This window comes from Podarcis vaucheri (assembly GCF_965113315.1).
Source record: "Podarcis vaucheri genome assembly, chromosome: 1".
In the NCBI taxonomy this organism is placed as follows: Eukaryota; Metazoa; Chordata; class Lepidosauria; order Squamata; family Lacertidae; genus Podarcis; species Podarcis vaucheri.
Genome location: NC_138759.1, coordinates 121,520,638 through 121,547,477, shown reverse-complemented (window position 1 = coordinate 121,547,477; position 26,840 = coordinate 121,520,638). Strand labels below are relative to the sequence as shown.

Genomic DNA, 26,840 nt, shown 5'->3' with positions numbered 1-26,840 from the left:
TTGCTACATTTCCTTCCTTCCATCCTTTTGCTTGGGGGTGGATCTCATATGGTGGTTTTGCCTTAGAGCAGGCATCCCCAACCTTCGGCCCTCCAGATGTTTTGGACTACAATTCCCATCATCCCTGACCACTGGTCCTGTTAGCTAGGGATCATGGGAGTTGTAGTCCCCAAAATAGCTGGAGGGCCGCAGGTTGGGGATGCCTGCCTTAGAGATTGGTAGAGTTAACAGAGAGTCTCCACCTTCCAAGACAATAATGCCCACTCACATCACAAGGAGCTTATAACCCACCTGCTCTCAGCAGCCATAAACATCATAACCAGACACTGGAGAGACCTGTCAGGAGTAAGCATGGACCAATGGTATCAGATAGTATGGGAAATTCCCAGGAGTCTTTGGGGGAAGTCATGTGCTTTAAATGTACAGTGTAGTCATGACCTCATCAGCACCTACTTGTTTAATAGTAATCTGCTAACCTCGACGTGGATTTTTTAAAACAGAAATTGCAGGTAGATGTTTTCCTGTGTTCACTGTTTTCTGAATTAACCTCTGCTGATGAGATTTGTGTGCACTGCTGCTGGTTCTGTGATGCAGGTGCTGTGGTAGGAGTGCATTTAATGGAACATGGGAGCAGGCATTAATGTCACTGAATATAACCCATCACATTACTTCCCTAATAGTAAATGTGATAAATGATGCATATCCTGCAAGTATTTTGGATTTTCCCTTCTCATTTTGTGCTGGCGTTATACCAAAGGAGAAAAGTAATAACACATTCAGCTCAGATAACATGACAAACTGCAATGAAATAGGATAGCTGAAATGGTTTTGAATAGATACAGATGAATGAAAATGGGCCATTTATTACGGAGCCATAATGTCTTTACTGTGGCTTGATTTGTTTTGATTGTGTGTGCGTGTGCGCATGGGATGTGTAGAAATGGTAAAACCCAACTCTCATTTGCTCGTTAACTTTGCTCCAGTTTATGCTGCCTTTTTGATTCTTGCTCTCTCTTTTTGTCTTCAAACCTTGCTATTTATTGCTCTGAACTGAATGGGGGGGGGTATATTTATCAGCAGTCCTGTTCTTGCAAGCAGGGACACTGAAGTTGTTGTTGTTGTTATTATTATTATTATTATTATTAATTTCTACCCTGCCCATCTGGCTGGGCTTCCCCAGCCACTCCGGGCAGCTTTCAACAGAACATTAAAAACAGAATAAAACTTCAAACATTAAAAACTTCCCTAAACAGGGCTGCTTCTAAAAGTCAGATAGTTGTTTATTTCCTGAAGGGAGGGCATTTCACAGGGCGGGTGCCACTACCGAGAAGGCCCTCTGCCTGATTCTCTATAACCTCACTTCTCACAGTGAGGGAACCGCCAGAAGGCCCTTGGTGCTGGACCTCAGTGTCCGGGATGAACGATGGGGGTGGAGACGCTCCTTCAGGTATACTGGGCCGAGGCCATTTAGGGCTTTCAAGGTCAGCACCAACACTTTGAATTGTGCTCGGAAACGTACTGGGAGCCAAAGTAGGTCTTTCAGGACCAGTGTTATATGGTCTGTTAACCACCCACTGTTGCTGTGTTACTTGCTTTTGGGTATGTTTGCTGTAAGGTGTGCTGCTTTCCACTTTGCATAGGGTTGAGTATCCAAAGGTTCCTGTGCTTCCAAGAAAAGAGCCTTCCTCTCATGGAAGGAGGCCTGCTCTTGAAAAGCATCCTTTGCCAGACCAAGGGAATCTTTGACTCCAATGCTTCACTGCAATCATTCATCCTGTTTACATTTACAGTGGTACCTTGGTTGTCGAATGGCCTGGCTCCCGAACAAATCAACTCCCGAACACCACAAACCCAGAAGTAAGTGTTCCGGTTTGGAATCTGAACTTCCGACGTGGTGTCCGGTTGAATGCAGGAAGCTCCTGCAGCCAAACAGAAGCCACACCTTGCTTTTTGAATGGTTCTGGGAGTCGAACGGACTCCTGGAACAGATTAAGTTTGACAACCAAGGTACCACTGTACTTAAACTTGTTCACTTTAGAAAGACAAGGCATGTGTCCCTGCACCTTCTTTAGTAGTGGCAAAAGGATGGAATAATTTATTTGTTCTCCCTGCTTTTAAACAGCAGGTCAGACCCCAGATGCTGTAGGAAAATTCATTTGATCTAGTTTTGTTCTTATAAAACATTTGTATTTTCCAGGAACCCTCCTCCTACTTTGTTTCAGCCAGAAAATTGGTCCAGAGGATTCAACCACTTCATTTCCCAGTGAGTACAACCCCTTTCCATTTTAAGCAGCTTAACCTTGTGTGCCGTTATCGCAAAATGATATGCGGCAAACCTTTGGCAATGAAATTTCCTTCCTGCAAACAAGAGCTCTTTTTAGTTTTTGTTTACATTGCATAATTCCTTCTCAACTTTTGTCTTGCTGAAAACTTTACAGTTTCGCAGAGGTCGTGATGTGATCTGCATTTGAAATTAGTTGCCTGGCTATTGATAGGTATAGGTCTGAATACCCTCCTGTTGTTGTTCTTATCCTTAATATACCTCTTCCTGATTCTGTCTTGCTCAGTCTGTGAACCAGGAGCATAAGGCCTTAGGAGAGGAATAGTTCAAGTGACCGTTGCAGCTCAGTCTCCCAAATCTGATGTCGAGCATAAAGTCGAGCATACAGCCAGTGCCACAAAAGACCCCACACAACTTCATTGTATCACATTACAGTGGAACCACTGGTTCTGAGAGCCAGTGTGGTGTAGGGGTTAAGAGCGGTAGACTCGTAATCTGGTGAACCGGCTTCGCTTCCCTGCTCCTCCATATGCAGCTGCTGGGTGACCTTGGGCCAGTCACACTTCTCTGAAGTCTCTCAGCCCCACTCACCTCACAGAGTGTTTGTTGTGGGGGAGGAAGGGAAAGGAGAATGTTAGCCGCTTTGAGACTCCTTCAGGGAGTGATAAAGTGGGATATCAAATCCAAACTCTTCTTCTTTTTCTTCTTGAACCACTCTGTCCCTGAATGTTTCAGTTCCCGGACGTTGAAAACCCGGAAGTTAGTGTTCTGGGGTTTTTTTTAGCATTCCTCAGGACCCGAATGTCCGATGCAGCTTCCAATCCGCAAAAAGCCTAGCTGTCAGCCAGTCAGAAGCCACGCCTCGGAATTTGAAGGTTTCAGAAGTTGAACGTCCTTCCGGAATGGATTACATTCGACTTCCGAAGTTCCACTGTATACTGGTTCTCTGTGTTTCCTGAAATATCTTCAAATACATGAATTATGTAGGACATGCTTTGTACCAGGGCTGTAGCATGGTGGAGGGTGGGCTTCTAGGGTGACTGCTCACGCTGCCCTCCCTGAGCCAGCCCTACGCCACTTTGTGAGGTGTTGCTCCAGCGGCTGGTGTTGCTTCGACAGCAAAGGCCCTCCATTTGCCCTTCATACCCCGCCTTAGAAACGCTCCGTTTAGAGGACAACTGTGACTTCAAAGAAGAATGGGAACTTTTAACGAATTATCTAAAAAGACAACAAAATGAACTGGACTCCTTGGCAGGTTTTGAATAAACATACACAAATTTATTGATGATTAATACAGTAGATAGATAATATAAGGATTTATACAATTTTACAGTATGCAGAGAACAATACATGTTGAGAAATCAGAGAGAGGAACTGAGGGAAGTCTGGAGGGGGAGGGGGAGGGTTCATTGGGGAGATGGGGAAATAATGAAGATGATATGTTTTGGTATTTTGTTATGTTGAAATTGTTAATAAAAAAATTTAAAAAGAAGAAGAAAGAAACACTCCTTGTAGAGCATGGGTAGGCAAACTAAGGCCCGGGGGCCTGATCCAGCCCAGTCACCTTCTCAATCTGGCCCGCGGACGTTTTTACATGCTGGCCCGCAGCATGTTTTTACATAAGTAGAATGTGTCCTTTTATTTCAAATGCATCTCTGGGTTATTTGTGGGGCATAGGAATTCATTCACTCCCCCCCCCATATATATATATATATATATATATATATATATATATATATATATATTTGCTTTCGTAGATTTTCACGGGTACAGGAATGCAGGTTTTGGTGTCTTCGGGTGTCTTCCCGTGTAAGAGTCGGGGTGTCTGTGCGACGTTTCGACGAGGTCTCACTCGTCATCTTCAGGCTGGTGCTTTCGGCTTCTTGTTACTGGAACAGAGCAGTGTCTGGTGTTTGAGTTCCTATAAATACTGTTGAGGGGTGTGGTGTATAGCCTCCAACGTTCTGGGCAAAGAGGAAGTTCCTAGATTAGTGTGCCTTTTCTTCTTTTGTTCCTTAATTACTTGAGGGATATCTTGGGTGATTTCATGAGTGATATTCAGAATATCACTGGGTGGGTCATTAAGTGTAGATTAGTTGCTAAAGCTTTCGTGTCTTGACCTCTTGAGCTTGTGAAGAGTTTTTCTGAGAAGATGGCTGTGCTGCATTTAGTTGTGCTCTGGCTTGGCTTCGTGTATAGGGGCGAGCTATGGTTTTGTGCCTTGTGCCAGCCAGATCTGTGTAGGGATTGCAGGGGGGTGCAGCATCCGGAGGTGCCACTATAGTTTGGCTACTGGATGGAGTCTGTAATATGTCTGTGGAGAGGGTCTGGGTTTGGGTCTGGTGTGGTTGATTGGTGACGGCGTTCTGTGTGCCTCTGGTTCTGGTGTCGGTTTTTGTGGGGAGGGCTAATTTCCAGATGTCTGGCAGGCGGGACGTGTCGTCACGCTTGTTCATGTTGTGAGGGTGTTTCTCTATCTCGATGGCTTCCATGATTATTCTCTTGTGGTGATGTTCCATGTTAAAGAGCAATTTGGAATCTGCAAAATTAATTTCGTGTCCTGTTTCTTTCATGTGTTGGAAAAGAGAGGAAGTTTTTTCTTCTTTTTTGATGGCATTCTTGTGTTCTGCGATACGTGCATTTATTCGTCTGTTTGTTTGTCCAATGTACGTGGCTGGGCAGACTTTGCAGGGTATTTCATAGACCCCTTGGTTTTCCAGCTGGATTTTGTCTTTTGGGTTTCTGAGGATATTGGCTATTTTTTGGTTGGTGCAGAAGGCTGTTTTGATATTGTGTTTATGGAGGATTTTGCTGATTTTGTCTGTAGTGCCCTTGATATAAGGAAGGAGGGCCATGCCATTGTTTTCTTCTGTGTCTTGGTTTTTGGGGGGTGTTTCTTTTTGGATTAGCTTCGTAACCCTGTTTTTCTGGTATCCATTGGCGATTAACACATTTGAGAGATTCTGTAACTCAGTTGTCAAGTGGTCTTTGTCAGCCAGGCGTTTGGTTCTGGAGATGAGAGTCTTGGCTACGGAGTTTATTTGTGCAGGGTGGTGGTGTGATTGTGCATGTAAGTAGCGGTTGGTGTGTTCTTCCAGCTGACAAGAACCTACGAGAAACTAGAAATCCGAAGAGCCACCATCTTATGTGATCTCCTGTTCCTACGCAACTGCCGAGACAACAACTTAACTCCCACATGCTTCCAACTTAAATTCCACTCTAAAACCCCAGCTACCGAAAGGATCCTGAAACGAACTGAACTATCCCTAATCAGAAACGAAATACATAAGAAAAGATACCTACTAAACCAAACCAACAAAGATCTGCTCACTCTTCACCTCAAACTATGTAACAAAATCCACCCTGCACTCTGGGACAAATGCAAACAACTAGCCGTCTGGAGAGCTGAAACTGAGACCTCACATAAGACAGACAGACACACCAACAAACTCTACAAACTAGAGAAACGCCAGAAGCCCAGCCACCCTCCACAACAACCCATGAAACAAACAGTACATAACATATCAAACAGGATCCTCACCCCAACTGAAACCAAAGTACTCTCCAAAGGTTTCAACTTTGCAGTCGCCCCGAGACGCATCCCCACGGAAAACATCATATGCGGAGTCGAAGCTAGCCTGACCAAAATCGACCCAGATGAAGCCAATAAAATCAGACTTGAAGTCACCAACATCCTCTGCTCCAGCAAACCACCCAGAAGCAATTTACACAAAGAAGAACAGAAAGCACTCACCAACCTGAGGAAAGACAACAACATAATCATTCTCCCAGCAGACAAAGGCAACGCCACTGTTGTGATGAACACATCGGACTACCAAGCAAAACTATCAAATCTACTCCAAGACCCTACCTACCAACCTATAAAAACAGATCCCACCACCTATCTGGAAAAAACCACCAAATCCAAAATAAAAGCCTCTCCTATCAGTGAAGAAATCCAGCTAAGAATCATCCCCAGAGAAAAATCATCCAGATGCCCCAAACTCTACGGTCTCCCCAAGATACACAAAGAAGGAACACCACTCAGACCAATAGTCAGCTCCATAGGCTCACCTCTACAAAATCTCGCTAAATTTCTCGCTAAGCAACTTCAGCCCTATGCAGAATCCATCGCTTCACACGTTACTAACTCCTTCCAGTTCATAGAAACAATAAAGAAACAATACCTACATCCCGATGACCTACTTGTGAGCTTCGATGTTGTATCTCTCTTCACTCAAGTGCCCATTAATGAAGCCTTGACAGCCATTCAAAACAAATACAACCCCCCCAAATACATCCTGGACCTGACCAACCACTGCCTAACCAACACGTACTTCATCCACAATGGACAAAGATACAAACAGATAGAAGGAGCACCTATGGGATCACCCCTCTCACCGGTCATCGCAAATTTGTACATGGAACACTTTGAAACCAGTGCTTTAGACAAGTCAGAACACAAACCCAAACTTTGGCTCAGATATGTTGACGACACCTTTGTAATTTGGCCACACGGGAAAGAAAAACTAGATAGCTTCCTCACACATCTCAACAGCCTACACCCCAAAATACAATTCACTATGGAAATAGAAGACAACAACCAACTCCCCTTTCTTGACGTCCTAATCTACAAAAAACCTGATGGCTCCCTAGGACACACTATCTACCGGAAAAAAAAACACACCAACCGCTACTTACATGCACAATCACACCACCACCCTGCACAAATAAACTCCGTAGCCAAGACTCTCATCTCCAGAACCAAACGCCTGGCTGACAAAGACCACTTGACAACTGAGTTACAGAATCTCTCAAATGTGTTAATCGCCAATGGATACCAGAAAAACAGGGTTACGAAGCTAATCCAAAAAGAAACACCCCCCAAAAACCAAGACACAGAAGAAAACAATGGCATGGCCCTCCTTCCTTATATCAAGGGCACTACAGACAAAATCAGCAAAATCCTCCATAAACACAATATCAAAACAGCCTTCTGCACCAACCAAAAAATAGCCAATATCCTCAGAAACCCAAAAGACAAAATCCAGCTGGAAAACCAAGGGGTCTATGAAATACCCTGCAAAGTCTGCCCAGCCACGTACATTGGACAAACAAACAGACGAATAAATGCACGTATCGCAGAACACAAGAATGCCGTCAAAAAAGAAGAAAAAACTTCCTCTCTTTTCCAACACATGAAAGAAACAGGACACGAAATTAATTTTGCAGATTCCAAATTGCTCTTTAACATGGAACATCACCACAAGAGAATAATCATGGAAGCCATCGAGATAGAGAAACACCCTCACAACATGAACAAGCGTGACGACACGTCCCGCCTGCCAGACATCTGGAAATTAGCCCTCCCCACAAAAACCGACACCAGAACCAGAGGCACACAGAACGCCGTCACCAATCAACCACACCAGACCCAAACCCAGACCCTCTCCACAGACATATTACAGACTCCATCCAGTAGCCAAACTATAGTGGCACCTCCGGATGCTGCACCCCCCTGCAATCCCTACACAGATCTGGCTGGCACAAGGCACAAAACCATAGCTCGCCCCTATACACGAAGCCAAGCCAGAGCACAACTAAATGCAGCACAGCCATCTTCTCAGAAAAACTCTTCACAAGCTCAAGAGGTCAAGACACGAAAGCTTTAGCAACTAATCTACACTTAATGACCCACCCAGTGATATTCTGAATATCACTCATGAAATCACCCAAGATATCCCTCAAGTAATTAAGGAACAAAAGAAGAAAAGGCACACTAATCTAGGAACTTCCTCTTTGCCCAGAACGTTGGAGGCTATACACCACACCCCTCAACAGTATTTATAGGAACTCAAACACCAGACACTGCTCTGTTCCAGTAACAAGAAGCCGAAAGCACCAGCCTGAAGATGACGAGTGAGACCTCGTCGAAACGTCGCACAGACACCCCGACTCTTACACGGGAAGACACCCGAAGACACCAAAACCTGCATATATATATATATATATATATATAGAGAGAGAGAGAGAGAGAGAGAGAGTCCAGCCCCCCACAAGGTCTGAGGGACAGTGGACCGCCCCCCTGCTGAAAAAGTTTGCTGACCCCTGTTGTAGAGCCACTCAATGAGGGCATTTGAGAAGCACGCAACAGCCATGCAACCTTGATCCCAGCCTCGCCTGAGATTGAAGAGCACATGGCTGTTACGCCCTTCTCATTCCACACTCCTTGAGTGCTCTGGTGGCAGCTGCTGTTTTGTACCATCCTGACTTGATGGCTTGTTTGGTTTTGGTTGGTTCATAACACCAAGAATCTCTTCCTCACTTATCACCATTCTTTGCCTCGGTTCTTCAGATTCCCTTCTTGAGAAAGCTAGTTGAAGGACAAAGATCTGCCCCACATCTCCTCCAGTAAAGACAGATGCAAAGAATCCATTCAGTTTTGCTTTTTCTCTGTCCTTTTTCTCCTTTAGCACACCTTTGACTCTCTTGCTGTCCCAAAGTCCCAAAGTAGCTTTTAATATATGGTGACCACTGCCATTTGAGTTATGAGTCATTCCATATGGTGGGTTTGATTCCCACTTAAAAAGTTATTTTTATTTTATTTTATTTTTTAAAATTAAAAGCATCAAGCTATACAACATCGAACTCTTTGGCCATTAGTGATAAATGACTCATTTATATGCATTAGTTATGCATTTGTCAGTGCCTGGCTTGTGACAGTTTCATTTTGATAAATTAAAAGAAATGATTGTAACAAGTCCATTGTTCCTTTTATCCAAATGTTAGGACCATGCCTGATGTTCCCGTCACCCTTGTGATGAGTGGTTGAATTTTCAGTAATTCCATTATCTACCTCCTCCCTGATGTTGACTATAATTTGCATAACAAGCTTATCTGGTTCAAGTTGTGGTCCAGACCTATGTAGCTACATAGAAGGGAGCGTGCATCTTCAGACAAGTGCATTTCTGAATTCAGCGCTAATGCAGCCATTCTCCCCCTCTAGCTGCCATCACCAAATCCTTTTAGGGTCTCGTTCAGAGCAAGTGTTCTGCTCCATATGCCAATTTTCTTTAGCTTGTGCAGAATTGCCTTGTTATTGTTGACACACTGGTGTTGTTCAGTGGATTCTCTATATATTTAGTTAGAGAACACAGTCCTGGTCAGCAATTATTTTAAAATTGTAGCCATGGACACACAGGGGGAAGTGGGAACAGGGGCATGTCTGACATGCCTAATGGGGTGGCAAGGATTTGATTGGGGTGCTACAGCAGGGGTCAGACAAGAAGTCTCTGGAAGCAAGATTGAGCCTCCAGTCGGCCAGCTGCCGATCCTTACAATCTTTTTTACAATAAGCAGAAATTTACCTTTTTTCAGTGTGGAGAAGAACGCCACTGAATTACTTTTCACCACTCAGCTATTAAAGGCTTGGGGGTTGAGTTTCTGAGGTGGGGGTAGTTTGCAACCACAGCGTGATACATTTACTTCCAGGTTTTCCTTAGCTGTACATTCATGGTTATGTGGTCATTCTGTCTTGATACATATTGTATCATATAACATATATACATAAGGAATTCAGTGAACAGTTCCAGTTTTTATATTGGCCCAGTTCACATGTCATGCTAAACCATGGCTTAGTGAAATGAGCAGAAAGGAGTTGCTGTGGGCCTCGATCCTGCATGCGCCCTCCTCTCCCATCACTGCTGTGATAGGAATTTTGAGGTCTTAGATATATGGCAATGTTCATAATCGTACCAACCAAGCACGTACATAGATCAGCACAGGAAGACCGACTTGGAACCATTTTGACTCCTAAACTGAGCAAATGTTTTCTCTGCAAGGTCAAAGTGGGAAACCTCCCCATTGTCTCTTTCCTCACAAATCCTGTCTTAAGGGCACATTTAAGATATGAATAGGGTGTGAGCCTGTGACCTGGCTCAGGAACTAAGTATTTATGACTACAAAAGAACGGCCAGGCTCCCCAGGCAATCCAATCAAGTAACCTGCCAGACAGGAGATAAACAACGACAGGAGAAAAACAACATTCAAATTTCTGTTTAGGCCACCTTTTCTGTGATGTAGGTATGATGTATCTGGGGGGTGGTCTTAGGTTACACCCCTTCTGTGATGTATGTATGATGTTTCTGGGAGTGGTCTTGATCTACAGGGTCGCAATTTCAAAAGTCTTTATAAGGCCTTGCTCGCCACTTTCCTGGGTTCCTCCTCTCCTGCGGGTGAGGGGAGCACCCTGTTTCAACAGTTCAATAAAGATCAAGCTTACTAGCTGCTTTGCTTCTCAATATTCTCAATATGGCCTCTGTTGTCTTCTCCTACCAATAGGGAACCTATGTAAGGACTCTATATGGCTCTTGGATACCCCATAAGGGAAAAGGGCAATTTTTGTTTACAACACCGCCTTCCAAACAGCTGTAGGGTGGAAAAAGGAAAGCTTTTATTCCCCCCCCTTAAACTTGGTTGTCATGTTGTGACAAACCGGGAACTGTGGTTTATAACAAACTCTGGTTAGGTTACCAAACCAGCTTCGGAAACGACAGCTTTAAGCTGGCTTGTTCTGAATCTGCCCGGATGTTGTTTTATAAACCAGGATCTCACATCTGGATGGCACAATAAAATGTGAGTCGAAGAAAGTAAGGGGGAAGCTGCCAAAATCTTTCACCCAGTGATGCAAGAAGAGGAGAGGAATAATGAGTCCAACTTTTGCCGCAGCTTGTTCCTGCTCATGAAAATCTTACCAAACCATGGTTTAGGGTGACATACAAAACATCTGATTGTGTTACCTTAGGCAAGAAGGTTTTAGAGGCTCCAACTTTATTTATTTATCTAAATTACAAAAAAAAAAAATCATCCAGATAATCTCAGACAAGAGCAAGTTCTCACTTATTTCATTCCACGGAATGAAAAGGGTTAGCTTGCTTAAGCTACACCTCGAATTCTGTCTTGGTTTCTCTGCAAAACAACAAAACTTTCAAGAAAGGCTCCCTGAAGCCTTGCAGAACAGAGCCAGGCAATTAGCCATCAATCCCTTTGAAGTTCAAAATTCTTTTAAAAAGTTTGCTCCCTTTGAAGAACTGAACAGATAAAAGGCTTAAGTAACTGCAATTGGTCATTTCCTGATCAAGTGTTACTGTGGAGGAGTAGATTAAGAAGGTGCATCCTAATTTATTATCATTCAACCTCTGGAAAGGGTATCTCACATTGACTCGAAACCCTCCTGATTATGACTATGACATATTTCATGGGCAGGTTGAAAAACAAAGGCTGCAACTGTTCAAAACATATGTTTGATACATATTTAACCTAAATTTTAACGACTGCTGCTACTACAAGTATTCTTATACAGCTTTTCAGTGTCTGTTCACATCTATCCTTGCAACTGAATTACAAGTGGATTTGTTGTTGTTTAGTCGTTTAGTCGTGTCCGACTCTTCGTGACCCCATGGACCAGAGCACGCCAGGCACTCCTGTCTTCCACTGCCTCCCGCAGTTTGGTCAAACTCATGCTGGTAGCTTCAAGAACACTGTCCAACCATCTCGTCCTCTGTCGTCCCCTTCTCCTTGTGCCCTCCATCTTTCCCAACATCAGGGTCTTTTCCAGGGAGTCTTCTCTTCTCATGAGGTGGCCAAAGTATTGGAGTCTCAGCTTCAGGCTCTGTCCTTCCAGTGAGCACTCAGGGCTGATTTCCTTCAGAATGGATAGGTTTGATTTTCTTGCAGTCTATGGGACTCTCAAGAGTCTCCTCCAGCACCATAATTCAAAAGCATCAATTTTTAAACAAGTGGATTAGATACATATTTGAGGCCACCCATTGTGGAATCTGAACCAAGGGCTTTTCCAAAAGAGTTTCTATAGTACCATATCATTGTAGGTGTTTTATTCAACAGCTAAGTAGGCATTCTGTCATAAAGTAGCCCTTCTGCTGTGCGTTATTGAATTTTTTCAGCACCCGAAGCCTCATATTTTGTCAGCAAGTCATTATAAGACTTGCCCCCAGCTACTTGTTTTTATTGCTATAGTAAAGTGTATGACTGCACCTATTGGGCAATGCCTGTGATGTCACTACTGACAGATACCACATACCATTCACATAATGCAACCTTCTACTTTTGTGCCCAGGGCATTTTGTGAACTTTCTATACTAGTAAGTTTAATTTAAAATTTTTGATTGGTGGACACATTCTCCCCCCCCCCCAATTTTTTTTTACAGTGGTACCAAGGGTTAAGTACTTAATTTGTTCCAGAGGTCCGTACTTAACCTGAAACTGTTCTTAACCTGAAGCACCACTTTAGCTAATGGGGCCTCCTGCTGCTGCCGCGCCGCCGGAGCACGATTTCTGTTCTCATCCTGAAGCAAAGTTCTTAACCTGAAGCACTATTTCTGGGTTAGTGGAGTCTGTAACCTGAAGCGTATGTAACCTGAAACGTATGTAACCCGAGGTACCACGGTATTCATTTTATAACACAAATAAACAGCACAAACAGGAAAACAATCAATAGAAACAGATTCTTGTCTTATTCTTATTTTTTCTAAACATTGTTAGGTGGGCTTCCCCAAGTCCCGCCTATCTGATTTTCGTTTTACTGGTGGACACATTCTTGTTATGCCTTAAAAAGCAGTAAAGTGCCACCTTCTTCGGCTCCTTGCCTGGTCATTTTCTGAACCTTTTTTTCCTTTTTTGAAAAACATTTGCTTTGCTAGATGGATAGTGTTTGGTTATGAAAAACCAGAGTGCTCATTCAGATCAGTTTGCAGGACAAAGAAGAAGAAGAAGAAGAAGAAGAAGAAGAAGAAGAAGAAGAAGAAGAAGAAGAAGAAATCCCAGCACTGTGGCTGAGCCCATCACCCTTTAGCAAGATATGTCCATCTCCCGAGCTGTTATTTGGAGTCAAGATATTCCACTAGGGGCTAACCCATATATATTACCCACAGACCTCCCATGTTTTGTGTGGCCGTGTGGTCTGCTGAGTGCAGACTGAAAAGTGGTTGAAGCAATGAATGGCATTCTTAACTTAGGATAACGGGCTACATCCCAGCTGTCCAAAAACCGGAGGCTTCTACCACCCCCAAATCCTTCCATCCTCCATCCAGACAAGTGAGAGGAATTATCATAGTCCAAGAACACATTTCACCTGGGCAAAAGAACTTGAAGAGGGCTCAGAGCAGAACCACTGTCACTTGTAGAAAGTGTCACTTGTTCAGAGAGGATGTGGCCTGGGAATGAGGGATGACCATGGAAGAGTCCCAGGAAGAAGAAGAAGAAGAAGAAGAAGAAGAAGAAGAAGAGGAGGAGGAGGAGGAGGAGGAAGAAGAAGAATTTGGATTTGATATCCCGCTTTATCACTACCCAAAGGAGTCTCAAGGCGGCTAACATTCTCCTTTCCCTTCCTCCCCCACAACAAACACTCTGTGAGGTGAGTGGGGCTGAGAGACTTCAGAGAAGTGTGACTAGCCCAGAAGTGTGACTAGCCCAGAAGGTCACCCAGCAGCTGCATGTGGAGGAGTGGAGAAGCGAACCCAGTTCACCAGATTACGAGTCCACTGTTCTTAACCACTACACCAGACTGGAACCAGACAGAGAGAACTAGGAGGTTGCATTTGGCCTATGATGCTAAGCTTCCCCACCCCAATGAAGTTTATTCCCATAAGCTTGGATGACTGACTAAGAATTTACTCACTTGTAAGCTCTATATTTTCCTCAGAACTGAACCTGAGTCCTCTTACATTTTTCAGTGCTTTCAGCAAGTTAAAACTATTGGGGGGCGGGTGCTCAAATAATTTTGCTGCCGGAGGATTTATTGCAGCTCAGTTTGGTGGCATTCCAATAGTTGAGTGTTTCTCTTTCCAGCAGGAAGGATTAGAAATTTATGATACCTGGTTCTAAGGGGTGGATCGATAGATACATAAATGTGTCTTGTGTACTAGAATGTATATTATGCACTTGATAATTGAATACTGTGTAATACACTGAATCCTGCTTTGTGGAACCTGAGTGTAGCAGTAGGTAGCAAAAAAATAAATCAGTTGTTTATCATGGCATGCTACTTTTGGACACATGTCCTCCAGGCACCTCTGTTATGGTGGTGGGGGGTGATTTTCCTGAAAGGCGATGCTGCTCTAGAGATAATACTGCCTGGGTACACGGTGATGGCAGGGATCCTATGGAATTGTGATGAAAGACAAAAGGAAAGCAAAACATGGCCGCAGGCAAAGCTATCCCCGTTTTCCTTCATTTTCTTTTCAACAACAGCAATATCATGCAGCAGTCTGAAGACAGGCAGGTAGCGGGAACAGATGAGCAGATGTGAAAGAGCAGACGCATCATTGGATCATTATTACAAATGGGTTTCATGATGTGCTTGTTCTCGTCCACCTGTCTGCTGCGTGTGACTGGCTTTGAGTCAGAGCTACACACGAGAGAAGTAAGAGATGAGCCATTCAGGCAGATGGCTGCGTATGAGGGAAAATGGGAGGGGGAACAAAGCATCTTCCCAAAGAAATTCGCCTTTCAGTGCTCGCTGTAACGAATGCTGTTCTTTTCTCTCATGACAGGCCCTGCCGTTGGGCAGAGTGAGGCAGTTGCCTTAGGTGGCAAATGCTAGGCTGGTGGGAGAAAAGTGAGTCATTCAGGCAGGTGCTTGTTTATAGTAGGGTGAAGGGACTAACCATTTAGATTCATTTTCCCAAAGGTGTGCTTTACAATTCTCATAATGTGGTCCTTTTCCCTCAGGGCCAGCCCTGCTAGTGGGCAGTGTGTGTCATCTGCCTCCGGCAGCATATATTGAGGCGTGTGGAGTGTGAGTTGTAGTGAGGTGTTGGAGAACAGTGCTATATGTGCCTTGTAGCTTGCCCTCGAAAGATTCCATCAATGGTGTCTCCGAAAAATTTTGCACATCATTTGGGAAGACAGGCAAACTAATGCCAGTGTACTGGAAGAAGCAAAGTGTCAAAACAATGATTCTTCAACATCAACTTGGTTGGACTGGCCATGTTGTTTGGATGCCTGATTATCATTTTCCAAAGCAACTACTCTATTCCGAATTTTAAAATGGAAAGTGTAATGCTGGTGGTTAACAAAAGAGGTTTAAAGACTCTCTCAAGGCAAATCTTAAAAAATGTAATATAAACAGCGACAACTGGGAAACACTGGCCTGTGAGCGCTCCAGTTGGAGAACAGCTTTTACCAAAGGTGTCATGGGATTTGAAGATGCTCAAACTCGGGACGAAAGGGAAAAAGGTGCTAAGAGGAAAGCACACGGCAAACCTTCACTGTGATCAACTGCCACCCGGAAACCAATGTCCCCACTGTGGAAAGACGTGTGGATCCAGAATTGGCCTCCACAGTCACTTGCGGACTCACTGTTAAAATCATGTTCATGGAAAACAATCTTATTCGGCTATGAGTGATCGCCACATAAGAAGAAGCCCTGTGCCCTCTGAAGTAATGGAATACAGTCATACCTTGGGTTACAGATGCTTTGGGTTGCACAATTCTGGGTTGCGCACTGCGCCAAACAGAAAGTACCAGAACGGGTTACTTCCAGGTTTCAGCGCATGCACAGAAGCACCGAATTGCAACCCGCGCATGCGCAGATGCGGCGCTGCAGGTTGGGGACGCTGCAGGTTACAAATGTGCTTCCCGCACGGATCACGTTCGCAACCTGAGTGTCCACTGTATGTTGAATCCAGATTCAACTGCTGGTCCAGTCAGCTTCTGTACATTAAATGGGAGGGGTAACTTGTTCATTGCCTCAGTCAGCAAAATTCCCCTGTGCCTGTTTGCCCTTCCCATCCCCACTGCCAAAACCTTTAAGCCTTTGAAAGACGTGGCTTATAATAATAAACGTTTCTGTTGTTGTGTTGCTGGATTGCTTGTTGTTTTGAATTTATCTTGTTCTCTCACTAAAATGGGTTCAACATCTCCGATGAGGCTGTGGTGTACGTAGAAGGATATAGCTGTTCCGCCCTGCCATTTCTGTGAGCGACTGGTATAATCTTAAGACCTCCTTTGACAATTAATGTCTCTGTAATTCCAATTTAAAAGCTAGATGAGGTTTTAAAGATTCGGAAAAGAGCTTTGTAAGACTGGAGATGGACATTTGTTATTATTGTTTATATGCGCAGGAGGAAATCATTCCATCCACATCCCCGTCTGTCATCAGAATAAGGGGATTTGCCTCAGGGGAGTACAGAGTGGTTCAGCTTTCTCATCGGGAGAATCCTTGGTGGGACTGCTGAAGTGTTTAATGGAGGGGAAAATTAACATCTGAGTTGCAGCTGATTTTGTGACATGCAGCTGCCCACTACAGATGTGACTTGCTTTGCTATTACGTCTTGTTTAATGGTAAAGGAAAAGGTACCCCTGACTGTTAGGTCCAGTTATGGACGATTCTGGGGTTCCACACCCATCTCGCTCTATAGGCCGAGGGAGCTGATGTTCGTCCGCAGACAGCTTCCGGGTCATGTGGCCAGCATGACTAAGCCGCTTCTGGCGAACCAGAGCAGTGCACGGAAACACTGTTTACCTTCCCGCCAGAGCGGTACCTATTTATCTACTTGCACTTGACATGCTTTTGAACTTCTAGGTGGGCAGGAGCTGGGACTGAACAATGGGAGCTCACCCCGTTGCGGGGATTCGAACCGCCGACCTTCTGATTGGCAAGTCCTAGGGGCTGTTGTTTAACCCACAGCTCCACCCACATCCCAGGGGGTATGGTAGGACGTCCCTAGTTTCGTTTGCAAAATTTTGGAGGGTATGAAGTTATGTGATCCTTAAGCCATCTGAAGGCAGCCCTGTATTGGGAAGTTCTTTAATGTTTAATGTTTTATTGTGTTTTTATATATGTTTGAAGCTGCCCAGAGTGGCTGGGCCAATCCAGTCAGATGGCTGGAGTATTCAGTTTCCTTTAAAGCCCTCTTCATGTATTATATGTGTAAAGCGGTCCACATGATTAAGTATCCTGTCTGTTTCCCTGATGTCCAATAACACTATGAGGGGGAAGCCTATTTGCCTAGATCTCTACCCAAGCGAGCTGCTCTCTGGAGATGTCCACATCCGATGAAATGATAACTAGCATGGAGCCCTTCACATTCATTCACTGCATGCAGATACATACTTTTGGAAGCTTACCAGATTTTTCAACGTGGACTCATTGTTCCTGGAAGGTGGAAAGTTTGATAGCTGCTGCCTTGGTTAATATGTTTCTCCCTTCTCCAGTTCAAGAAATAAATGCAAACACTGGCCTATATCTGTTCTGGCCACCATCATGTTTTCTTTGGTGAAGGAGATCTGTTTCTGACAAGATATGCCACCACCTCTGCTTGGGTTGTGAAATCTATTTCTATCCGTTTGTTCGTTCGTAAATATTTGTTCACACCAGCTGGTTCCCCTTTCATTCTTCCGATTTGCTGGCTGCAAAAAAATGGCAGTTTACATTGTGCACATAGCTCTCTCTGCCTCAACAATGTTATCATCTGAATGCAAGCTGCTTGCCTGTGAATTAGGCCTCTGTGTTGCTTGTTCCCGTCTTAACAAACACTTCATCATTGCCTGCCTGTAATTGTGACAGAATGAAATTGGTGCTTAGGAACCTGTAATATTAGATTCTAGTAACCCAACAGACAGCTAATGGCTGCCACCTCTGTTTAACGTAATGACACTAATGAATTCTGAGGATTACTTTTCAGCTAGGAAAACATGATGGAAGGCGCTGGAATTTCAAATTAGGTGATGGATTTGCATCCGTTGAGGCCAATATGCGCAGCATATGTTTCCTTTTCAGTATATTTTATTCATATTAACAATGGTCATCCACCATTAGGGCAAAATAGAACCATAATATTAGTCAATAGGAACATTTGTTAAAGTGACTGTTAAGGTGCAACTTCTTAAGTCTTCTTCAAGTACTACTGTTAAACCTGCTGCCTTAGGAGCAGTTAGAAGTTATTGTCCTCTCATCAGTGTTGAAGACAGAATCGAAGGCCAGGCCAATTGGCTTCTGTATGTGGAATGGTAGGGACACCATTGTGTCCTTCACCTCAAGAAGCAAAATGCCTTGGGCTGGCCTTGTTCCCTTGTAGATGGAACAGAACTTCTCCTTTGTGAGCTGACACACAGTCCCATCAGCTGTGTTGCTGAGGTGATCTGGGATAGTTCTCTAGAGCAGGCATCCCCAAACTCGGCCCTCCAGATGTTATGGGACTACAACTCCCATCATCCCTAGCTAACAGGGCCAGTGGTCAAGGATGATGGGAACTGTATTCCCAAAACATCTGGAGGGCCGAGTTTGGGGGCGCCTGCTCTAGAGCTATATATTATTGATTCGATACGTTACTTTTCATTATAAGGCTAGCAATGCTGTGGGCTTCCAAAATACGTTTTGGGGGAAATGGTTTTGAGAAATACGTCATTTTAAGAAACCTAGAATGCTAAACCTTAGAAATCTCCCTGGTCTAGGGCTTCTTCAGTATATAAAAAAAATGTCCAGCTTATCTTTGAACAAGAGGAAAGTTCCTAATGATTGTGATTGTGCTGCCCTATATTTAGCAGTGCCATCTCATAAAATAGCATACTTTGTAACCTTAACAATTGCTGATGTGATGTTGGCTAGGTTGGTTTGAGAATGGTACATTAAATTAATCTCCTCTGAAAGAACTGGAGACTGGGTACTAGATTGGTTTAAGGGGGGAGAGTGGCAGCTGCTATGAAGAAATTGCTTTGGATATTGAAAGAGTTCGCCCCTCTCTGGATCCACCCCTGAGTTCTAAAGTCTCCTCAGCAGGACACCCTGAAACCACCATCTGGGCTACAGAACTTATCAAGGGGACCCAGAACTCAGTGCAAGTAGGTTCCTTAAGATATCTACAAACTTTTAACTCAAATAGCATCTAAGCCCTTGAGGCAGTGTCCCCATGGGCACCCGCCACCTCCGCCACCATTGGAGAAAAGAAACTGGCGTTGGTCCCGATTTCTGGTGAGATCTTGCAGAGTGTGTGAGATCACACCTGAAATAGGTGCTGCCACCAGCACGGCTTCTCCCCTGGCGATATAGGCAGTGGGGCAGGTGGCAGCAGCAACAGGGACTAATAATAATAATAATAATAATAATAATAATAATAATAATAATAATAATATATTTGTACCCCGCCCATCTGGCTGGGTCTCCCCAGCCACTCTGGGTGGCTTCCAACAAAGATTAAAAATACATTAAAATGTTACACATTAAAAACTTCCCTGAACAGGGCTGCCTTCAGATGTCTTCTAAATGTCAGGTAGTTGTTTATCTCTTTGACATCTGATGGGAGGGCGTTCCGCAGGGCAGGTGCCACTACTGAGAAGGCCCTCTGCCTGGTTCCTTGTAGCTTTGCTTCTCGCAGTGAGGGAACCGCCAGAAGGCCCTGGACCTCAGCGTCCGGGCAGAACGATGGGGGTGGAGACGCTCCTTCGGGTATACTGGGCCAAGGCCCTTCCTGCTTCATCTCAAATGGCAAAAGAGGATCCACTGCCACTGCTTTTATCTCAAGGAATTCAGGGGATTGTAGTCTTCTAGGAAGAGGGGCTGTTAATTCTCAGCCTCACTAAACTACAAAACCCAACATTCTTTGGGGAAAGACACAATGGTTGCTCTCAGGTCCTGTTGGCACGCTTCTTATGGACATCTTGTTAGAGCTGTATTCAACCAACCTGGCCCACTAATGGAAGCCAGTGTGAGGGTTTCTGTTAAGAGGGCTTCCCCCTTTCCCCTGTGCATCCCTGCCTCTCCCAAACCCTCTCTGGAGAATCAGGAAGAACCCTCAGAACAGCATTTTGGGGGAGCAGAGAGGGAATTGTTCCACCTGGCAAGCAGAAACGCTTGCGCCGTCAGAATGAAGGAAGAGTGTGGTGTCGAATTCCTTCCATGGTAATGGAGAAATCAAGATTTTGCATTCACATCATGAAACTGTTTATGATCTTGGCTACTGCAGGTGAAGCTCCTTGGTTTTCCTCCTTCGTGGTTTCCAGTGCTAAGCAAGCTCTGTTATTCTAGGCAGCTTAGAGAAAAGAGATATAGCTGAAACGTGTATGCACAGCACTGTACGCTTTCGTACTGGCCTTTAATTCTAGGAAGTCGTCATAAAGATCCAGTTGCGCCATTAAAAACGGGCCATTTTCAATTGCCTTGCTATTTTCTCTTACTGTAGCTGGCGGTTGGTATTCAGTGAGTCTCTCGCCTTTTCTACAAAGGAGGATATAAACTTGGAAGAGAGACTGACAAGCATAATATTTTTTAGATGGGGCCACAGTGACTTTTTCCTTTTTTTAAAATGATGGGTAAGAAAACAAAAGAAACACAGAACCTATAAAAGCCAAATGACTGATTTCTTTCCATGGGAGGGCAGGAGTGGTATTTATAACCTCTGCAGGAGGATAGATATAAGGTGGTTTTTGTTGCTTTAGCTTTGATATCAGGAGGCTCCAGTTCACAGGGGATACTGGAGTCTCTTGATCGTTTGTAAAATAGAATGTTTTCTAGGCTGTTTTGCTTTGAAGTATACAGAAGAGCTCTGTGCAACCAAATATTTTTGAAAGGTATTTCAACAGGCAGGTGTTACTTAAGGATGATTCTTTAAAGATAACACAGGCTGCGCTTAGTGTCGTGAGTATATTTTGTCCTTTTCTTATTAATGAAATAATTACAGGTGTTATGTTGAGGGTGTGTGTGTGTGTGTGTGTGTGTGTGTAAAACACTACATCGTCACTGATGCTGATCACCTGATGAACTTTTAAAATATGCTGTTTTTATTGCCCGGCTGTGTAAAATGGCTCTCGTTGTTTGTCCCAAAGCCGTTTTAAAAGTGTTTTCGTGAAAACGATTGCTACACAGGGCATTGGTAAATCTGAAATATAGAATTAAACATGTGAATCTGAAAATGCGCAGCCAAACAAATTCAGTTCAGGCTGGAACTAATATGAAACTCTTGAAAACTATAGGGTAGGTTCAGGAAATAATTCTCATGGTACATTAGAGCTTATATTCTCTTGGTTCTCAAATGGTTCTCTAATACGACTGAACCAAATCAAGTTTAACAAACTAACGTGATCAGACATAATAGGGTGTGTGCTTAAAAAGATTTTTTCTGACTCTTCCATACATTTCTATATTTAGAACACGTTATTTTTGCTTAATCTGAAGCCATGTTATTCTGAATCCTAGCTTCTTTTATGCCTTGCCAATTGCACAGTGTCAAGTTTTATAGTTAGAATGTGTTCAGACCTTCAAAGCTCTCTGCCTTGTACCGCTTCTTAGCAGTGAACTATTCTTTTCTGATAGTTTCTTTTATTAAGCCATTTATTTATATTGATAAACTAATTGAGAACCCTCCAGACTGAGCAAAAGCTAGTCATCCCTGAAGTTAGTTATGACTGACGTGTTAACATTCTACTCTGTGACACTTTATCTCAGATAACATTAGCAGGATTAGGACCTCTGCCTGCAATTACAGTTAAGCATCACAGTGACTGTGTTTCCTTTAAAATATAATGCCAAATAATTCTGGTCAGTTTTGGCTGGCTTGTTTCATTCAACCAACACCTACGATAGTCATCTCACTCAGTTATCATTCAATAATACATGTGAACAATGGGTTATAAAATTGTTACTAAAATGTTTCTAAACCTAATGGTCTTGGCAGTAAGAGCTGCTCAACAGTGGAACAGACTCCCACAAGAGGCGGTGGAATCTTTCCTTGGAGATTTTTAAGTAGAGGTTGGATGACCCACCCATCATGTATGACCTACCGGTAGTTGAGATTCCTGCCTTTGGAATCCCTTCCAGCTCTATGATTCTATGACATGAGCTGTAATGTTGCACTCTGAATTCTTAAGGGGTATGGGTGATACCAATTTGTGCTCACCTGCGAGTGGAATTGATTTCCATGAGCAGGACGGGGGACACCCCCTCCTTTCCTCCCTGCGGTAGCTTATCCCATACCCCCAGAATATCTTTAAGACGCACATACACGGACTTCTGCATGGGCAATGTCAGAAACCACCCAATATTTTATTCAGATTTTGTACTTTTTGAGTATAGTGCCGCATGAAGTTTAGTGACTCTGTTGAGATGCTTGTTCCCACGTATAAGACACCCAAGCATTTCATACATTATAAAAGTCTGTATCCAAAAGCAAAATAGCAGAAATCAACAGTGGAGAGTAGAGTAGAGTAACTGTTTGGGTATTTTAGATTCTGTATGTTATATATATATATATATATATATATATATATATATATATATATATATACCGTATTTTTCCGTGTATAGCACAACCCCTATTTTTTGGGACTCCAAATAAAGAAATCCCCCATATGCACTATCCGTGTATAAGACGACCCCCAGTTTTTAACTTGAAAAAATAGGGGGGAAATATAGTCTTATACATGGAAAAATATGGGGGGGGTGTAGTTTATTTATTTGGTTTTTCAGATTAAAATTTTAAACATAGCCAGCACACAACATAAAAACAAGATGCCAAGGAATCTCCTGGACTTCCCTACTCCTCTTTGTGGGTCCTGTTGTTAATCATTTCCTCCTGCATCTTTTGTGATAATCCAAATCTTTTACCTCTCCATTGTGTCCAGAATTCACCACTAAACTACAAGTGATATTCCAATCCTACTAATGATCTTAACTGTTTATGATGATCTTTAAAATAAGTTATAAATTTTCCCCACCCCTTATTGAAATTTTGGTCTTCCTGATTTCTGATTCTTTTTTGCCATTTTGGCATAATCCATCAACTTGACCTGCCATTCTTCTCTGGTAGGGACTTTATCTTCTTTCCATCTCTGGGCCTAAATCTTCTATGTTTTAAAGTATGGTTGCAAAAAAATATTTTAAAATCCTCTTGATTATTTTTTTTACTGTTTTATCTTTTGTAAACTGCTTTGTGACCTTTTACGATCAAGTGGTGTGTAAATTTTTATGAAATAAATAAACAGTTTCTAACAGAACTGAATGCTTCTGTCCATCTATGTATAAGTAACTTAACTGCTGCATTTTTCAGGTGCCTAATCAAGGACTTCGAAAAACGCCCATCTGTCACTCACCTTTTGGAACATCCCTTCATAAGACAGGTCCATGGCAGAGACATGGCACTCCAAAAACAACTGGCAGATCTCATTCAAGCACAACAACATTTAGGCTCCGTAGCCAAGACAAGGTACTGTTCAATTTCGCTATAGCCGTACTACAAAGTTCCAGAAATTTATGACTTTTAATTGTGAGACATATATTGCTTACGCAGATATCATATAATGCCTTAAAGCTTTTTGCCCTGGTCCACCAAGAAGGATCAGTGTGTCCCAACTGGAGGAACATCGCAATGGGCATTCCCGTCGATGATGCTCATCTCAGCTGCCCTTGAATCAGCTAGAAGCATCTTGGGGACCATGGGGCTGCATTGCCTCATCTGGAGCCACCAGTTCTTATGTATGACAGGTTTACCCATAACTAAAGGGAAAGGTAAAGGTACCCCTGCCCGTACGGGCCAGTCTTGCCAGACTCTAGGGTTGTGCTCTCATCTCACTCTAGAGGCCGGGAGCCAGCGCTGTCCACAGACACTTCCGGGTCACGTGGCCAGCATGACAAGCTGCATCTGGCGAGCCAGCGCAGCACACGGAACGCCGTTTACCTTCCCGCTGGTAAGCGGTCCCTATTTATCTACTTGCACCCAGGGGTGCTTTCAAACTGCTAGGTTGGCAGGCGCTGGGACCGAAGGACGGGAGCGCACCCCGCCACGGGGATTCGAACCGCCAACCATGCGATCGGCAAGTCCTAGGCACTGAGGTCTTACCCACAGCGCCACCCACGTCCCACCCGCGTCCCGCGTCTAGTTACCCATAACTAGAGCTGCTATATTGTTCTAATTATTATGGATCCTTACATACAGGAATTACAACATTCCATATAAATGGAGAGCTTCAAGGCAGCGGAAAACAACATTCTCATTCATGTCTTTTAATCGCATTCATCCGTAATGGAAGCATCACATTTCAGTAGTTTCTTGGATTTACTGCTAAGACAAACAATGGCATGCAAGTGTTCATTAATTAATAAATGAACTCTTAGCAGGGAACATGCTCATGTTTTGTGATTTTCGGGAGGGCAGCAGATTCAAAATGTGAATAATAAAGTGAGAGTGGTGAAATGTTAAGAGTCCGAACCTTGATGTTTTGGTTCACCATTGGCCTAATATTACCACTAGTATTCGTATATAGCTGGGTACTTAATATTCATCAGGAAAACCTTCTTTTCCAGTCCAATCTAGGGCAAGCTGCAGGGAATATCTCTTGGTTTCATGGCTGTCCAGAGGGTGGCAGGATTTCGCTGTTTTCAAAGTGAATTTAAATGCAAATGAAGGCTCTTCGTCTGCTCTGCAATCATTTCGTAATATGAAATTCGTCTGGCTGCTAGATAAGCTGTAAACCATTATTGTAAATAAATACCTGCTAATGTTGATGAAGAAAATTAAATGTCATGATTCATAAGTCATAAAAATGTATGTGCATATCCAGCCAGAGTGAATGTGCTATTTGAAAACCAAAGGCCTTTAAAAAAGAATAATCTTTAAAAACAAAGTAATAGATGCAGTTTCAAGGTGAGTGTGACTTTCCTAATTTCACTGCAACTGGAATTATTCCACATGCTTCTAAAGCAAGGGTCTAGAATGGTCAGACTTGCTTCGGGAGGCTGGTCTTTTATGTTTCTTTTCCATCTCCCCCTCCTTGTTTTTAAGTAAACTGTCTTATGAATTCTCTCCCTGTTGATGGCTGCCGTTTGCAATTTCAAAAGAAAAAAGTCTGCCATAAGGTGCGAACTTGGCTGCTGTGCCAAACACTAATGAAAAACATAGACACGTGATTCCACACTCAGAGAAAATAAAAGACCCTGAGTGCACTAGCCACATTTCTTGTTTCATAATCTGTTTTGAGAGTATACCTATATGGGTGATAAAAGCCCACTTGTTTGCAGTAAGAGGCCTGGTCTGTGCACCAGCAGAATAAAGAGAGGTGGAAAAGTGACCTGTGTCACTTCAGACTGCAATGGGTGAATATCATTGCTATAGTGAAGTATAGTTGTCTGTGGCTAGCTAGGTGCTATACTGAATACAGTGTCTGGAGCAGCTTGTTCAGTGGTGCAAGTAGGTAATTTTAGACTCCGCATTTAATAGTCATATTCTCCCCTCCTTTAGATGGCAATGTACACTACTACTTTCTTCAAAATACAGTAAGCTTGCATCTTGGAGATCCCGGGCCACAGGGAGGTTAGGCTGACCTCAACCAGAGCCAGGGCTTTTTTGGCTGTGGCCCCGATCTGGTGGAACGCTCTGTCCCTGCAGGACTTGATATCTTTCCTCAGGGCCTGCAAGACAGAGCAGTTCCACCAGGCCTTTGGCCAGGGCACAGTCTGACCCCCTCCTTTGGTAATCCTCGTAGAACTCTAGCCCAATGGTTGTCATTAATTTGATTCTGAATTGATTTTAGAATGAATTGATTGCAGAATGTATTTCAAGTAATTGATTGTGATTTTATGTAAACTGTTAGCTGCTCTGAGCCCAGCTTTGGCTGGGGAGGGCGGGATATAAATTATTATTATTATTATTATTATTATTATTATTATTATTATTATTATTATTGCTGTGTTTTGGGGGCCTTCCTGCTCATTCTACTGAATGGATTCCTGGATTTCTGCTCCAACTGTCAGGGGCGGAGGAAGGGGTGTGTGGTGGGGGCAGACCACCCCGGGTGTCATCGCTGAGGGGGGTGACATTTGGCACACCACCCGCCCGCGATTCCCAAGCCTACCCTGAGCCATTGGGGGAAGGGCGGGAGCTGCACCGCTTTGCCGGTGGCCTTCCCCCTTCATTTTAACAGCTCAGGGGAGGCTTGGGAGTCGCGGAAGGCAACACGCCGAATGTCTGCCATTGGCGGCTCACTCCGCCCCCGGCTGCAGTGCGCATGCACCGCTCCATGCACCCGAGCGGCTATCCCGCGCCTGCGAGACCACCCTTCGCTCCCTGCCCCCCTCAGGACCGCGCTCCGTTCCCCTCGGGAGCCTGCCTGTCCTGGGCAGTGCAGGCATATGCTCCACCACTGCTGACTGTACCAGAGATTTTGTTCCTGTATAGGATCAGTTTGAGACATTATCATTCATTAGATGAATTGGAGGCTGAATACCTATTCCATGGGTAGGCAAACTAAGGCCTGGGGGCCGGATCCAGCCCAATCGCCTTCTAAATCCGGCCCGCGGACAGTCCAGGAATCAGCGTGTTTTTACATGAGTAGAATGTGTCCTTTTATTTAAAATGCATCTGTGGGTTATTTGTGGGGTCTGCCTGGTGTTTTTACATGAGTAGAATGTGTGCTTTTATTTAAAATGCATCTCTGGGTTATTTGTGGGTCATAGGAATTCGGGTTTTCCTCCCCTTCAAAATATAGTCCGGCCCACCACGTGGTCTGAGGGACAGTGGACCGGCCCCCTGCTGAAAAAGTTTGCTGACCCCTG

The 26,840-nt window shown here is 43.8% G+C and overlaps 1 protein-coding gene across 2 annotated transcripts in view; it reads left to right on the top strand.

Moving 5' to 3' along the window:
- MYO3B (myosin IIIB) overlaps positions 1-26,840 on the top strand; it is a 313,368-nt gene that overhangs the window by 100,730 nt on the left and 185,798 nt on the right. For both annotated transcript variants that reach the window (XM_082205523.1, XM_082205522.1), the window contains 2 exons: positions 2,198-2,263; positions 23,341-23,496. In XM_082205523.1, the coding sequence (XP_082061649.1) occupies positions 2,198-2,263; positions 23,341-23,496 (222 nt within the window). The remainder of the gene's footprint in view (positions 1-2,197; positions 2,264-23,340; positions 23,497-26,840) is intronic.